The sequence below is a fragment of the Oncorhynchus masou genome, chromosome 29, assembly GCF_036934945.1.
Source record: "Oncorhynchus masou masou isolate Uvic2021 chromosome 29, UVic_Omas_1.1, whole genome shotgun sequence".
NCBI lineage: Eukaryota > Metazoa > Chordata > Actinopteri > Salmoniformes > Salmonidae > Oncorhynchus > Oncorhynchus masou.
Window position 1 is genome coordinate 63,076,321 of NC_088240.1, and position 18,109 is coordinate 63,094,429.

Here is an 18,109-nt window from a genome sequence, read left to right on the forward strand (position 1 = left end):
CCAGGCCCTCCGCTTTGCATCATGCATAAAAACAGCCCTTAGCCATGGTATATTGGCCATATACTGCATCCCCTCAGGCATTATTGCATAATTTTAAACCATGTCTATATTACTTTGTCAGCATATGAGTATCTGAGCCCTAAACAACACAAATGATAATATAATTAATCTACAAGGCACTATCATCACATCATACAGAGTAGCATGTTAGTGTGGTTTTCTTTAGAAAATGAGGGGAATAAAATGTTCAAGATGTTTTCTCTGATCGAAAAGGAATTGTTTTATTCTAGTATCTCTATCAATATGCCTTACTCTTATCACACAAATTACTGTATTAAATAAAATCAAAGATGGATATTACTATGTTAAAATAGATTATCTTGATTTATTTGGTTTGCTGTCTTTGGTCACCACAGTATAGTATGTTTGAGGAAAGGGCTGATACTGCACTGGAGGATTGCCTGAATCTGCATGTAAGGTGAGGAGTTACAGATCAGAAAAATTAATTGTACTCAATGTGATATATACACTGCTCAAAAAATAAAGGGAACATTAAAATAACACATCCCAGATCTGAATGAATGAAATATTCTTATTAAATAGTTTTTTCTTCACATAGTTGAATGTGCTGACAACAAAATCACACAAAAATTATCAATGGAAATCAAATTTATCAACCCATGGAGGTCTGGATTTGGAGTCACACTCAAAATTAAAGTGGAAAACCACGCTACAAGCTGATCCAACTTTGATGTAATGTCCTTAAAACAAGTCAAAATGAGGCTCAGTAGTGTGTGTGGCCTCCACGTGCCTGTATGACATCCCTACAACGCCTGGGCATGCTCCTGATGAGGTGGTGGATGGTCTCCTGAGGGATCTCCTCCCAGACCTGGACTAAAGCATCTGCCAACTCCTGGACAGTCTGTGGTGCAACGTGGCGTTGGTGGATGGAGCGAGATATGATGTCCCGGATGTGCTCAATTGGATTCAGGTCTGGGGAACGGGCGGGACAGTCCATATCATCAATGCCTTCCTCTTGCAGGAACTGCTGACACACTCCAGCCACATGAGGTCTAGCATTGTTTTGCATTAGGAGGAACCCAGGGCCAACTGCACCAGCATATGGTCTCACAAGGGGTCTGAGGATCTCATCCCGGTACCTAATGGCAGTCAGGCTACCTCTGGCGACCACATAGAGGGCTGTGTGGCCCCCCAAAGAAATGCCACCCCACACCATGACTGACCCACCGCCAAACCGGCCATGCTGGATGATGTTGCAGGCAGCAGAATGTTCTCCACGGCATCTCCAGACTGTCACGTCTGTCACATGTGCTCAGTGTGAACATGCTTTCATCTGTGAAGAGCACAGAGCGCCAGTGGCGAATTTGCCAATCTTGGTGTTCTCTGGCAAATGCCAAACGTCCTGCATGGTGTTGGGCTGTAAGCACAACCCCCACCTGTGGACGTCGGGCCCTTATACCACCTTCATGGAGTCTGTTTCTGACCATTTGAGCAGACACATGCACATTTGTGGCCTGCTGGAGGTCATTTTGCAGGGCTCTGGCAATGCTCCTCCTGCTCCTCCTTGCACAAAGGCAGAGGTAGCGGTCCTGCTGCTGGATTTTTGCCCTCCTACGGCCTCCTCCATGTCTCCTGATGTACTGGCCTGTCTCCTGGTAGCGCCTCCATGCTCTGGACACTACGCTGACAGACACAGCAAACCTTCTTGCCACAGCTCGCATTGATGTGTCATCCTGGATGAGCTACACTACCTGAGCCACTTGTGTGGGTTGTAGACTCTGTCTCATGCTACCACTAGAGTGAAAGCAACGCCAGCATTCGAAAGTGACCAAAACATCAGCCAGGAAGCATAGGAACTGAGAAATGGTCTGTGGTCACCACCTGCAGAACCACTCCTTTATTGGGGGTGTCTTGCTAATTGCCTATAATTTCCACCTATTGTCTATTCCATTTGCACAACAGCATGTGAAATTTATTGTCAATCACTGTTGCTTCCTAAGTGGACAGTTTGATTTCACAGACGTGTGATTGACTTGGAGTTACATTGTGTTGTTTAACTTCTTGAACTTACCCATCCCGTATCCGGGATCGTGAATACAGCCTCAGGCTCATTACCATAACGCAACGTTAACGATTTCTAAAAATCGCAAATGAAATAAAATAAATATGCCTGCTCTCAAGCTTAGCCTTTTCTTAACAACACTGTCATCTCAGATTTTCAAAATATGCTTTTGAACCATAGCAAATCAAGCATTTGTGTAAGACTATTGATAGCTAGCGTAGCATTTAGCGTAGCATTTAGCACGCAACATTTTCACAAAAACCAGAAAACCAATCAAATAAAATCATTTACCTTTGAAGAACTTTGGATGTTTTCAATGAGGAGACTCTCAGTTACATAGCAAATGTTCAGTTTTTATTGAAAGATTCTTTGTGTAGGAGAAATCGCTCCGTTTTGTACATCACATTTGGCTACCGAAACGAACCGAAAATTCAGTCACCAAAACGTCAAACTTTTTTCCAAATGAACTCCATAATATCGACCGAAACATGGCAAACGTTGTTTAGAATCAATCCTCAAGGTGTTTTTTCACATATCTCTTCATTTATATGCCGTTCGTGGAAGCCTGCTTTCGTCTCAGAATCCCATGGAAAAATACCAGCAGCTGAGATTTGCGCACCAATTTCCACGCAGGACACCGGGCGGACACCTGGCAAATGTAGTCTCTTATGGTCAATCTTCCAATGATATGCCTACAAATACGTCACAATGCTGCAGACACCTTGGGGAAACGACAGATAGGACAGGCTCATTCCTTGCGCATTCACAGCCATATAATAAGGAGACAATGAAAAACAGAGCCTCAAAAATCCTGCTCATTTCCTGGTTGAAGTTTCATCTTGGTTTTGCCTGTAGCATCTGTTCTGGGGCACTCACAGACAATATCTTTGCAGTTCTGGAAACGTCAGAGTGTTATCTTTCCAAAGCTATCAATTATATGCATAGTCGAGCATCTTTTTGTGACAAAATATTGCGCTTAAAACGGGCACGCCTTTTTATCCAAAAATGAAATAGCGCCCCCATAGATTTAACATTATAGATTTAAGATTTTCCCTTTATTTTTTGGGGCAGTGTATTTTCAATGACATAGCAAAACAATCAGAGTCACAGGGTAGAGCTATCTGAGGGACAGAAGCTGTGGCCATGCCATTATAGTTTGAAAACACCCAACGTGCTCTGTAAGCCATGTGGCTTTAATATCTTAGGCACAGAACTTGCATATCCCCTCTTTGGAAAGAGCAGGGTCAAAACTATTCTCACGATGAATCAACTGATAGAAATGTTTCTGTTTTGTTGATATAAATTATGTGTTCTACATGAAAATTAGACTATATATTTAGGAAACTGTATTGGAGTTTGTTTCTGTTTGACCAAGCTCACACTACAATTTGTACTCTCAAATCTACAGTGACTGTACAAAACATTAGGAACACAACCTCTTTCCATAACATAGACTGACCAGGTGTCTCCAGGTGAAAGCTATGATCCCTTATTGATCCCTTCTGATCCCTTCTGTCAGTGTAGACGAAGGGGAGAAGACAGGTTAAAGAACGATTTGTAAGCGTCGAGACAATTGAGACATGGATTGTTTGTGTGCCATTCAGTGGGTGAATGGGCAAGACAAAATATTTAAGTGCCTTTGAACAGGGTATGGTAGTAGGTGCCAGGCGCACCGGTTTGAGTGTGTCAAGAACTGCAACGCTGCTGGGGTTTTCACGCATGACAGTTATCCATGTGTATCAAGAATGGTCCACCACCCAAAGGACATCCAGCCAACTTGACGCAACTGTGGGAAGCATTGGAGTCAACATGGGCCAGCATCCTTGTGGAACGCTTTTGACACCTTGTAGTCCATGCTGCGATGAATTGAGGCTGTTCTGAGGGGAAAAGGGGGTGCAACTCAATATTAGGACGGTGTTCCTAATGTTTTGTACACTCAACCCATGGTTGTGGTAGACTGGAAGCAACACCACTTCAGGTCTCAGGGGATGTGAAGTTATTGCACAATGGCTACTACTAGCACACCAGCTAGCTAGTTCACATTTTCCTAGCATAACTATGAAACGAATGTATCATAAACTGTTATGTTACATAAACTACTATATCTATACCAACTCACATCAAATATGTTTTACTTTCTATGTTTAATATTTGAAAAACCTGTGAAGCAAGGTTGTTATAGTAAACGAAAACTGAAACTAAAATAAAAACCACAACTGGAAAAACAATTTAGTAAACTGAAATAAAATAATTCAGAAAAACATTTGAAAAACTTCAACTTTAGTGAAACTTATCTTTAACTGCAAGACAATCAATTATGTTTAGCTGTAATTGTTTTCCTTCTCAAATGGGGTCTTCAAGTTTTTTTCTGATGGGGTTTTCAAGCTTCTGAATCTGGGTGATAAATGCTGCCAGTATATGGCGATGTTTCAAATAGGCCTAGCTTGTGCATCACTATCAATAGCTATCAGTCGCTAACAGGGAAGAAATCTGATCGCTGACTGTGAGCCTGAACAATGGCGGTAGCAAAAGGTAAAGCCCCGTATGAGATTGTTTTGAGTTCATTGCAGGAAAAGACAAAAGTAAATGTATTGTAGTGTCAGCAGCATGTGTGGAACAGAGATAAATTGGAAAACCCAACCAACCTCAAAGTTCACCTGAACAGTGCCCACAAAGAACCATACAAACAATTTCAGGATAAAGACAAGGTGAGACAGCCACCAGTTATTAGTAGATGCACGTCAACGGCATTGCTAGGATAACCAACTTTAGCGGTTTGCATGAAAAGAGCAGAAATATGGCAACCCAATTTATTTGAGTAAAAAAAAGAGAGGCAGCACTGGTTAATTTATTCATCCAGTCTGGCAAGTCCACGAGACTGTGCGATGAACCAGCCTTCAGAAAATTCAATCAATCACTTGATCCCAAATGTAAAACTCCTGTCGTTGCTAGAGTAAATGGGTTGATTGCTTTGCAAATAGACGCATAGGACATACGAGAAGAGAAGATCACGTGGCAAACATAGTCAAGGCTATCAAGCTGTTACAGAACAGGCAAGAGAATACCCATGACCAACATCAACCAGAGCTAGCAATAGCTTTGAACTGCGCAACAGAAATGTTTGAATCTGAGTGGAGAACCGACGATTATCATTTTAAATCCACGTCATATTAAGATTGATTCATAATTTACACTTAATCAAATCTATGCCTTGACCTTATGTATTATTGATCCCCAGTGGCAAGAAGTGACATCCCCAGAAAACACAAACTATAGGCCTACAACACATGAATGGCTCCGAACCTCCCACACATAAGGTTATTTTCTGTCCCTAACACTAAAACTGAAAATAAATAATAAATAACAAAATATAAATTATTTTACTAAACTCAAACTAAATAAAAAACTAATAAATCCAAGTCTGAAAACTAACTGAAACTGAATTTCTAATATATTTTTTAAAACTAATTTAGATAAAACTCATAGAAAATCACAAAACTATAATAACCTTGCTGTGAAGTTTATTTTCAGTAAAACATTTCAATGATTAAGCATGGGTACAAATAGTCTCTAGAATTCAGCAATGCTTCACAGCATCATTGACATTTTTGGCAAGATATTGGCCAAATCAGAGACAGACTTGCAGACAGGCTAATAATGAACACATATTAAGACATTAGGTCATGAAAATATTTGATAGGTATGTGTCAGATCCTGACAATTTGGGTAAATGCCAATGGGCCTGTCTAAGTGGGCCTGTCTAAATGGGGGGGAATTGTGCAGAATGATCATTATTTGCTTAATGTAATATCATGATGGAGATTCTGGAGCACCACAGGGTTCTGTTGAAGGCCCATCTCTTTCCCATCTGAATCCTGGTTAATTTCTCTTTTACCTGTTAAGTAATTTTGACTATTCTCTATAGATCAGACTTGACTTTTTGTCCTAGCAGTCTAGAGACCGTTTTGTGTCTACCTCTAGACTCATTGTTCATTTCTTCTTGTCATAAACCATCTGAAATCAAGAACAGTGTTGATTAGACTGACTTAATGCCTGCCTTTTGATTTCAGTGTCCATATTGTGACACCATGGTCATCGCTTCTTCAACAACTTTTTGAACAATCTGAATTTAATTGTGATGCAATATTCTGCGGACATCTGCATTTCTTTTTGGTTTAAATTCTTTAAGTAACAATGGGATGGGCAACTCCAGTCCTTGGGGACCAGAGTGATGTATTTTTCCCCCGTCCCTAGCAAACACAACTGATTAAACTAATTGCATTCTAAACTGAATATCATGATTAGCTGATTATTGGAGTCAGGTGTGTTAGCTGGGTCAAAGGTCTGACACCGATCAGGCCCCTGAGGTCTGGAGTTGCCCATCCCTGACCTAACACAAAGTGTCCTCTGCATTCATGGGATGGCTCCACTCTCAGGCTAGACTTTGTCCATACTCAAGAGGGGGCTGACCATGCTAGACTGGTGAATAGGCTGAGAGATGCTTTCAATCAGACCAAAATTACTCTTCCATGAATATGATTTGTCCACACAGTCCATAATTGAGCCGGCCCATCAGGTGACCTCAGGAACGCAGAAAAACATCACGAGGCAACGAAAAGATGTGTACGCCATGCAGGGATACATTGTGCTGGCACTTATCACCTTAACGTCACCCTGTCTCTTGTTTAATCTTGTCTCCTTGGAAATAACTGAATGGTTATCAGATGGTGGGCTCCAGAAATTCACTGGCAGCATCACAAGGCCCTCACAGAGGTACTGCATAGAGAAACTAGGAAGTTAAGGCTTTCTGAGATGTATCACAAGGTTATGGGACTAAGTACAGCCAAGTTTAAACCCTTTGCAGAGAATGTATTGAATTTTCATTATGAGGAACCTGACAGTCTATTTATGTAAAGAGGAATACAGATAATCCCTCGGAGAAGCTTCAAAGGGAACTGATTTAAATGTAAGTTTACCTAAGTTACAGTCTATCCTTTGAACATTACAACATGCTTGCAGTATATAGAGTAATTTTCCTCCAATCCTTCATACATTGATTGGGGTCTTTTTTCCCTTTTTTTTGCTCTCTTTTTCTGCCAATGCTTCTTTGAGGTAGTAAGATTGTTGGGGGCAAAATGAAGTGCAGCATGTTTTCTGCACAAGGTCCATACATTTTCAGGCTTGCAACTGTTGTTGTCATCAAACATAAAATGTGATTTAACTCTGCACACCTGAGTTGAAAAGGATTGAAGATCTTCAGAGTTTGAGTGTTATGATTTGCACATGTAACATTTTATTTCACTTGTGAAATCATGTTGAACCATGTGATTTTGGAACACTTCACGTGTGATGATATTTCACATGAAATACCCAGTAAAATACTACTTGAGTAAAAGTATTTGGTTTTAAATATACGTAGGTATCAAAAGTAAATGGAATTACTAAAATGTACTTAAGTATAAAAAGTAAAAGTAGAAATCATTTAAAATTAATTATATTAAGCAAACGGCACATAATTTATTTTTATTGACATATACAGTTAAAGTCGGAAGTTTACATACACCTTAGCCAAATACATTTAAATTAAGGTTCCCACAATTCCTGACATTTAATCCGAGTAAAGAATCCCTGTTTTAGGTCAGTTAGGATCACCACTTTATTTTAAGAATGTGAAATGTCAGAAAAATAGTAGAGAGAATGATTTATTTAAGCTTTTATTTATTTATTTTCTTATTTCCCAGTGGGTCAGAAGTTTACATACACTCAATTAGTATTTGGTAACATTGACTTTAAATTGATTAACTTGGGTCAAACATTTTGGGTAGTCTTCCACAAGCTTCCCACAATAAATTGGGTGAATTTTCGCCCAATCCTCCTGACAGAGCTGGTGTAACCGAGTCAGGTTTGTAGGCCTCCTTGCTCGCGCACGCTTTTTCAGTTCTGCCCACATATTTTCTATGGGATTGAGGTCAAGGCTTTGTGATGGCCACTCCAATACCTTGACTTTGTTGTCCTTAAGCCATTTTAACACAATTTTGGAAGTGTGCTTAGGGTCATTGTTCATTTGGAAGACCCATTTGCAACCAAGCTTTAACTTCCTGACTAATGTCATGAGTTGTTGTTTCAATATATCCACAAAAAATGTCCTCCCTCATGATGCCATCAATTTTGTGAAGTAAACCAGTCCCTCCTGCAGAAAAGCACCCCCACAACATGATGCTGCCACCCCAGTGCTTCGCGGTTGGGATGAAGTTCTTCGGCTTGCAAGCATTCCCCTTTTTCCTCCAAACATAACGATGGTCATTATGGCCAACAGACCAGAGGGCATTTCTCCAAAAAGTACAATCGTTGTCCCCATGTGCAGTTGCAAATCGTAGTCTGGCTTTTTTATGGAGGTTTTGGAGCAGTGGCTTCTTCTTTGCTGAGCAGCCTTTCAGGTTATGTCGACATTTTACTGTGGATATAGATACTTTTGTGCCTGTTTCCTCCAGCATCTTCACAGGGTCCTTTGCTGTTGTTCTGGAATTGATTAGCAGTTTTTACACTAAAGTACTTTCATCCCATGGTGTTTATACTTGTGTACTATTGTTTGTACAGATGAACGTGGTACCTTCAGGCGTTTGGAAATTGCTCCCAATGGTGAAACAGACGTGTGGAGGTCTTACATTTTTTCTGAGGTCTTTGCTGATTTCTTTTGATTTTCCCATGATGTCAAGCAAAGAGGCACTTTGTTTGAAGGTAGGCCTTGAAATACATCCACAGGTACACATCCAATTGATTCAAATGATGTCAAATAGCCTATCAGAAGCTTTTAAAGCCATGACGTCATTTTCTGGAATTTTCCAAGCTGTTTGAAGGCACAGTCAACTTAGTGTATGTAAACTTCTGACCCACTGGAATTGTGATACATGCATCATTCAAGACTACGTTTCAATTGTGTGCAGCGCAATGGACATGCAGTATAATGCACAACATCTCAGGAAGAATTTTGAAGACCAAAGGAGCCTCTCAAGTTGGATTTCATCTAATTGACTTTGATTGCAGCTCATTTGTGTATGCTATTAGCCAGACAAAACCTGCTGAGTTCAACAATAAGTAATGACTACATTTATCCTTGAGCTGAATACTTTTTTCCTCATTGTTGGGCTATTTGATGTGTAATTTTTTATAAAAAGTTTATAATAGCAGCGAAATGGCAGCTAAATAATGTACATAGCTATAGATAGTAGCGTACACTGCAAAATGAAACAATCCATAGTAAACTAGTGCTTTGAGGGTGGACAATCTGCAATGTTTAAATTTCCAACTTTAATTACTGAACCAGTGATTATATTATTGCCACCAGACATAATTTTAATGATGGCAGACTTGCGGAACTGTGTACAGTTTTGTGAAATGTTAAGCTTAACATGAGAAAATGACGACCAAATAGGCCTACCAATAAACATGTATCCATTTGCTAAAGCAAAGTTATTGGCTACATGCCGTCGCCACAGAAAGACTATCATCGATCCGATAGGCAGCCACATAGATATGTCCTAATTTCAGCACCATGGACAGTGGTTGGTAGTCTAAACTTTGTGAGTGACTCTGGCTGACACATTGTGTTTATTTTAGGGAGTGGGAGCCCCACTCCACTCCAACCTTGCGGGGGTCCAGAGAAACTGTGTTACGCCAGTGTATAGGACAGACACTTCAAAACCTTATTCCTTACAATTTATTTTTGGACTGTCTGTTTTGCCATATACAAATGTGTTAATCAGATTGTTTCTATGGGTTATAGCAGTAAAGGCCAAATTCAATGTTTCATCAAATATATGCATATATATATATATATATAAATATATATACCTACAGGGGTACTCAAATTCAAATGGCAAACTTATTAATTTTATGACCATCTGAAAACAATTCCATATCTTAACTTAGTAGATATTGCGACCTTGTGGGCTTAGACCTGAAGACACTTTATGTTGGCATTTTCGTTACCTGTATTTGCCTCCAAGATAACCTATGAGCAACCAATGGTGTATGTTTGTATGGGAATGACTGCCACCTGATGGCAATGTTAAGGAAACCGGTTTTGAAACTGTTGAGCTAAGACAGTTTGTTAATTATTATTATTATTATTATATTTTTTTAGGGGGGGAGGGGTAATACAGTAAGAAAATATCAAAATACAAAAAATAAATAATATACAACAATCAATTCAGTAATTAACTTGATATATTCCCCTTTATTTTTCCTTTCAGTTTTGTAAAAATGACAAATACAAAAAACATGACTCAAACTGCATGAAGACATACTTAATTTACTGTGACTTGACACTGGTTGTATGTTAACTATATGTACTACATACTGTATGTATGAAACAAAAAATGTGTGGGGGCGTGTATGATGATGATATTCCATTGATGTAGAATACATTTGATTCTATGGATTTCATGTGGAAGCAGCACGACTAAATCATCCAAAATTTACCCTCGTGGACAATAAAGTATATCAGATCTGTGCTCTTTAAGCTGCATGGTTAGTGGTGACCTCCTCCAGCAGAGGCTTATACTGCTCCAGGTCCTGGATGTTCTGCAACATATCAGAGCAAAGTTACACATTACTTGGGAGGACACAACAAACACTATCTTGGTTGTGTGTGTGTGTGTGTGTGTGTGTGTGTGTGTGTGTGTGTGTGTGTGTGTGTGTGTGTGTACAAATCCGTATTCTACTTCCATTTGTATGGCCGTTGTATTCGCTCTGTTCAAGGGTTCTCTGTTCATACCTTTTCCCTCCTTTCCATCCTTGTACAAAGCCTTGAGACCCAACACCGCAGAGCTGATGGTGACACAAAGCTGAAGGACTGCAGGGACGATGAGCACGATGTCCAAGGCATTCATCAACATCTAATGGTAGAACAGACACATGGAGGTGGATTTGAAGATATTGACAGTTGACCGGATTGTCTACCTAAATAGCGGTGTTGGTGACCACTGAAAAATACAGAAACAGACTGGCATACCAGCTATTAGAATGTGCTTTAAAACATGGAACCCACCATCTCTGTTTAAGAACACACATATTCATTACTAAATTAAGCAGTTTGATCCATGTAATCAAATGTTAATATATTTTACTTAGAACAGAGAAGGGACACCTTCCTCACATGATGGATATCATTAAAAAACTTCATTCAAAAGCACTCACCAGTGAAACCTGCTTGGCATCTTTGCATTTCGCCAAGAGTCTATTCCTCTGCAGATGACTTGGTAGTTGTCTCACCTGGCCGCCATAGTAGTCATCTCGCCAGATGTAGTCGTCATCATTGCAACTCCACCAGAAATGGCAGTTTGCCAGCACAATTCCAGCAATGGCCAGAGAAGCATCTGACATGTTTGTCAACATATTGATGCCCACCTAAAACACAATCAGGGAATATAAAACCAGTTTGACTCAATTGAGTAAACCACTGAATACTAGTTTTCTCAAATATTCAGTTGATGATTATAATTCAACTGGATCAGATTGAATGATTGTTCAATGGAGGAAGGAAATGAGGCTAAGGATTGACAGGAGAGAGTTAAGGTCAATGAACAACTCACCAAGCAGGGACTGGGGAACTTCTCAGCCAATATACACATGATGCCAACTGCTATAAACTAAGAAGGCACCGAAATATCAAAATCAAATGCGCACAACCTACACAATCAACACATTATTTGTCCTGACAAAAATAACAAAAAACTCACAAGAAAATACACAGACATTTGACTTCAACCCTTCATTTTCTATAAAAAAAATTTTTAAATAAATAAAGTTACTTATATGTTTCCTGGTTTGTTTACTGCGGTTATAACTCCAAGTGAAATCATGTGCTTTCATACTAAACATGATAACATGGTAAACGATAACAAAATAAAGTAAGCTTACCACACCACCAAGCCAATAAGGAACCCTATACCCTGCCAGTGTAATAATCAGTGCTAACAAGGATCGCTCCCAAGCCAATGTTGAGTACTCCCACCATGATCTGTATAGTCTGTGAAAGAAAAAAATAATCATTTTAGATAACTCCCTCTCACTTCTGATGACAATTGTGACCTAGTGGTGATAGACATGTATGTTGTGGTGTGGTGTGTGTGTGTGTGTATTTTAGTTCACCCACCCCTAGAGCTGACTGGCAATTTGCTTGGAGCCTCCAAGGTCCCTGGGACACAGAGCTTGCCGGGCTGTAGCACAGGGTCCCAAGTATTTGACACAGCAGGGGCCAACTGCTTCCTTCTTTAGCGCTCACGGTATATACAGCCACCCCTTTGCCATTGGTCACGGTCACTGACATGCTGGCCACTCTTGGTTACATAGCTCTAAAACAAAAGGAAGGCAGAACAATAATCGTAATGTTAAAATAAGTGTGTATGCTGTATAAGTAATCAAAGGTCAAAAAGGTGCACATTCATTCCAATAACATCTGATAATGTCTGTGTTGCATCTGTAGGGCACACCTTTTTTTAAAGGACTAACTATTCATTTTGTTAGAGAATTTCTGGAATTGTACAGCTCTGAATCTGCCCTAAATAAGGGCACTCTTGTTGTTACTGCTACAGTGTTAATTGGGTCATAGTGGCAAACAGGTTCCATCCCATGTAGACAACATTAAAGTTAATCTACCCATTATTTTGTTGCTTTGCTTTCCTTCATTGCGGTAATCTCTTGCCTCATTGAAAGATGATAGGGCATGTCATAAAGTGTGGTGATGAGTGGGTGTAGAGCCTCTGCTATGCCTGAGCAGGAAGTGCACATCATAAAACCCCCTCTTCTGGGAAATTACTTGAAACAGCAATTGTATGACCATGTTGCTCATTTAACTTATGAATTCAATCAATTCAGTACAGCTCAAATTTCTGCAGCACTTTACAGTAAAGAATTTAGGCTACCGATTGTTTACTTAGATATGTGGGAGAAACTCACATTCAATGTATAGCACCCAACTGGGCGATGCCATCAATGGCAGCCATTTTGCATTAGAAAGTGCTCCACCCATTTTGTACCAAGTAGGCTACACGTACGTACAAATAGTGTTTAATTATTTTTAGTTAGCAGCAGAAAGTACCCATACCATATAATGTCCCAGTAAAACAGCTTAAACAGTACTGTAAAATAAACTACTATCCAGGAGTTACATATGTGTCTGTCAGTGGTGGAGTTCATTTTGCATGTCCCGGTGCCCCGGGTGGTTGGAGATTTCACTTAAAGAACAATGGAATGGTCTAAAATGAGCATACTCTGCCTACCAGGCGCATTCGGCCATGCAAAACGAACTCAACCATTGGGTGTTCTGAAACACTCAGATCCCTCCCGCTGACTCACGAGAGAATGTAAACCATGACAAATGTCTGCATAGATTTTATAACTGCTGAGCTTCAATGTGCAGTATGAACTGTTCAATATAATCTATTTATTTACTATTTTGTAATTACATTTGATTACATTTCTTTTTGAGAGCATGAAACTACACACCCATTTAAATTCACTCAAAATGTATTATTCAACAACAAATGCATATTTTTAGAGAAAGTGAGCTCCTCCATTCCTGGCAATTGAGATGGACACCTCTAAGGTCCTATGTGATCAGTGGTAGACCAGTCTGCTTGATACACAGTTTGGTTTCCTTACAGGGAAGTAGCTGATAGGGAGGGCTCAACCAGTCTCAGCTAGTTCCCAACAGTACCTCCTCAGTTTAGAGGAACTGAGAGGTTAACCCTTCCCTCAATGAATAATAAACATACAATGAATTCCTGTCATTTCCTGACAAACTGAAGAACCCTTGCTGTCTGTTTCCAAGAGAGGAATGCCCAGCTTAAAGCTGGATTTCTGTACAAATATCATCTTTCCTCTTGACTCAGCCATAGTTGGCAGGTCAGACTTCACCCTTACATCTTTAGCATTTTTCCAACCAGCTCCTCAACATTCCCCCCTAAGGCCCTTCTGCTATTCCCAGCCTGTTAGCTGTCTGGATTGCCGTGTCTCCAGCTCGCCGAACCTCCCACTGGTCCCTATGATCACTCGGCTACGCATGCCTCTCCCTAATGTCAATATGTCTTGTCCACTTATGTTTTGGTTAATGATTATTGTCTTATTTCAATGTAGAGACTCCAGTCGTGCGCAATATGCCTTAGCTAGCCCTTTTGTTTCACCACCCACACATGCGGTGACCTCACTTGGTCTAAATGATGTCTCGAGAGACAAAACCTCTCATCGTCACGCAATGCATAGGTTTACGTCCACTGTATTCACATCCTACCATACCCTTGTCTGCACAATATGCCTTGAATCTATTCTTCCACACCCAGAAACCTGTTAATTTTACTCTCTGTTCCAAATGCACTAGATGACCAGTCCTTATAGCCTTTAGCCGTACCCTTATCCTACTCCTCCTCTGTTGACGTAGAGGTTAATCCAGACCCTGCAGCGCCTATTCCCCAGGCACTCTCATTTGTTGATTTCTGTAACTGTAAAAGCCTTGGTTTCATGCATGTTAACATTAGAAGCCTACTCTCTAAGTTTGTTTTACTCACTGCTTTGGCACTTTGCCAACCCGGATGTTCTAGCCATGTCTGAATCCTGGCTTAGGAAGACCACCAAAAATCCTGAAATTTCCATCCCTAACTATAACATTTTCCAACAAGATGGAACTGCCAAAGGCGGCGGAGTTGCAATCTGCTGCAGAGATAGCCTGCAGAGTTCTGTCATATTATCCAGGTCTGTGCCAAAACAATGAGCTTCTACTTCTAAAAATCCATCTTTCCAGAAACAAGTCTCTCACTGTTGCTGCTTGTTATCTGCCCCCTTCTGCCCCCAGCTGTGCCCTGGACATCATATGTGAATTGATTGCCCCCAATCTATCTTCAGATCTCATACTGTTAGGTGACCTAAACTGGGACATGCTTAACACCCCGGCCATCCTACAACCTAAGCTAGATTCCCTCAATCTCACACAAATTATCAATGAACCTACCAGGTACAATCTGTAAACACGGGCACCCTTATAGATATCATCCTGACAAACCTCCCCTCTAAATACACCTCTGCTGTCTTCAACCAGAATCTCAGCGATCACTGCCTCATTGCCTGCGTCTGTAATGGGTCTGCGGTCAAACGACCACCCCTCATCACTGTCAAGCGGTCCCTAAAACACAAGCCTTTTTAATCAACCTGGCCCGGGTATCCTGGAAGGATATTGACCTCATTCAGTCAGTAGAGGATGCCTGGTTATTCTTTAAAAGTGCTTTCCTCATCATCTTAAATAAGCATGGCCCATAAAAAAAATACAGAACCAGGAACAGATATAGCCCTTGGTTCACTCCAGACCTGACTGCCTTTGACCAGCACAAAAACCTCTTGTGGCGTACTGCATTTGCATCGAATAACAAACAGATCACCGCTATAATATCTGTTCTGGAATTAATGGGGACTTATTTTAAATACCTGTAGCCATACTTACACAAAAAGCAGTAACATGTACTGTAGAGGTGGCACAACAGACATTTCTCAGTGGTCCTCATGGTCATGTTAAAGGAGGAAAACATGCAACAACCTGCCAAAAAAAGATGAATAATATAATGCAAATCCAAAAATCATACTCCTGATTTTCTATATAGCCTAACTTTTCTAGATGGCTTTCCTCTACCAAGACTGAAATAAAATGTTTCACCTGGCTAAAGACCGGGATAATCACATACAGCTCCAGCCTAAGGAGTTTCACAAAAGTGCTGGTGGTCTGACCTCTGCAGATTGGCAAAGAAATTATAGCATACTGATAAAGGATAGGCTGGTCTAATAGTGTTAACCTAGTGTTTTTCCTTCGTCTTTGACAAAGGTTAATCACATGTTTTTTTTAAATAAAAATGGTACATTCTCAGCCTTGATCTACAGTCACAAATGTGAGACGAGCCTGGTTAAGAATGTCATTAGCTTGGTTTCCAGCCAATTGGCGACAGATTTTCATATGGACATTCTCAAATCCACAGAAAGAAAAATATATAGATTTTCCCACGTCGGTAGGTTTCCAGCCAGTTGGATACAGACTGTCATGCGAATATTCTAAAATCCACAGAAAGAAAAATGATTTTCCCACCAAACAAATTTGTTGCGGATAAAAGTCCACGCGTGAGGATGTAGTGTACACACAATGTACTTTTTCGCTTAAAGCTGCAGTAGGTAACTTGCTACTGTCATTCTCATTGAAAGTAAGTCTAAGATGTTTTACATATTTGATCGATTTACAGTAGTGAGTGCATTCTTTTCATACTAAGAAGCGGTAGACTTGTTTTATGTGGGCTATGGCTCCCGGTTTTAAGGTTAGTTTTTGCGTCTTTTACTTTCGGTTTTGTAGGCTACACCAGCTTCAAACAGCTGAAAATGCAATATTTTTGGTTTTGGAAAATGTATTTCACAGCAGTTTAGATCACGTGTCAAACTCATTCCACCGAGGGCAGATTCTCGCCAGACTTTCGCTCCACCCATGTACTCCATTGACTAATTAAGGTTAGTAGTTAGTATGAAACTCCCCTCACCTGGATGTCTAGGTCTTTATTGAAAGAAAGAAACGAATGCCTGCAGACTGCACTTCATGGAATGAGTTTGACACCCCTGGTTAAGATGGTAGGCCTACAATGATTATCTACAGGGGATCCCAAACTTTTTAACTCATGACCCACTGCGCGCACTCCACATCCAAATGTACTTGTATGTGACAATTATTATATCCAATCAATATTTGCGCATAAAGGCGTTTTCCATGCGCCGCCTTTTCTCGCGTAATTAATTTTACCGACACAAAAAGATCCCACTATGTCCAATGAACAAATTATCTGTTGGCATTTATAAAATTGAAGACTACCGAAACGTCCTGTTTCCGTCACAGCTTTCATTAATATTTTTTTTATATGATATTACTTTAGGAAAAATGCATTAGGTCGTGCAGTGCTCTGATTGAGTTATTAGGCATGATAGGCTGTTATTCACCTTCAAACCCTAATGTTCATGTCATTAAAGAACTAAATGAATGCATGTGGGATTTTATGTTCATTACCGCACAAAACAACTACAATACTTTAAAGGGACAATCTGCAGTTAAAACAATAAGGTATACACCCCAACTATGTAATTTGTAAGTCGCTCTGGATAAGAGCCTCTGTTAAATGACTTAAATGTAAATGTAAATGTTATGGTGTGGTAAAAAGTTGTGGGATGGGCCTGGAGAAATGTAAACCACTCTCACATTCATAAACATGATGGTGCAAGGACTGACCATCCATGATATTAACATTTTATTTTTAACCAAGTTTTTAGGCTGCAGTGTTTGTTTACATTTACATTGTTTTACTCCAATGTTTGTAAACAATCTTATATATTTTGGGTTTGATAGGGTGTGACAGTTGAACTAAAGCATAAATTATATTCTTCAAGAATCAATTTAGGGGTCCAAAAATGTACGTAGGAACTGCAAATTGCCCCTTTAAATATAATATTTAATATATAAAGTATTTGCCCACTTTTTTTCTCAGCATTACAATTTTAGATTTGACAGTGATTTAGAACTGGGTTTATATACATAATTGAGTAGTACACATAAATTTTGGCCAAATGCAATGACACCTCCACACCACTAGACTTCAACGTTGGCAAAAACCTAAGGTAATACTGCTTTCATCTCAGCTTGAGAATTTTGTTAGCTAGTTTTGTGGTGTAGCAAAGATTATTTTATTGACGAGATAGTAAAGTGACCGCTATAACAATGGAATTACATGTCCTCAAAGATGGAAGGCGGGCGATGCGAGAGCACGTGGCACAATTCTAGCCAATGAGAGGGCCGATACGAGTGTCAACAACAGGCCATAGAGATAGATAGAGGACTCATCTTTGTGTGTGTGATATTATAGCGTCTGTAACAGCATTGGCAGCACATTTGAGGCTAACTCCATTTAAAGTAGTACATGATTTTCTTCTTCATCGGTTGAAAACTCCCAACTCATA

General features: G+C 40.0%; 1 protein-coding gene across 1 annotated transcript; it reads right to left on the reverse strand.

Annotated features, from left to right (window-relative positions):
• Positions 1–10,299: 10,299 nt before the first annotated feature.
• LOC135521261 (transmembrane protein 176B-like) lies at positions 10,300–16,559 on the reverse strand. Its single transcript, XM_064947185.1, is given in 9 exon segments — positions 10,300–10,668; positions 10,860–10,980; positions 11,282–11,491; positions 11,677–11,733; positions 12,005–12,047; positions 12,049–12,113; positions 12,240–12,438; positions 15,576–15,668; positions 15,786–16,559. Coding segments are annotated over 7 exon segments (738 nt in total). The 5' UTR covers positions 12,414–12,438; positions 15,576–15,668; positions 15,786–16,559; the 3' UTR covers positions 10,300–10,600.
• Between the last annotated feature and the right edge of the window lie 1,550 nt (positions 16,560–18,109).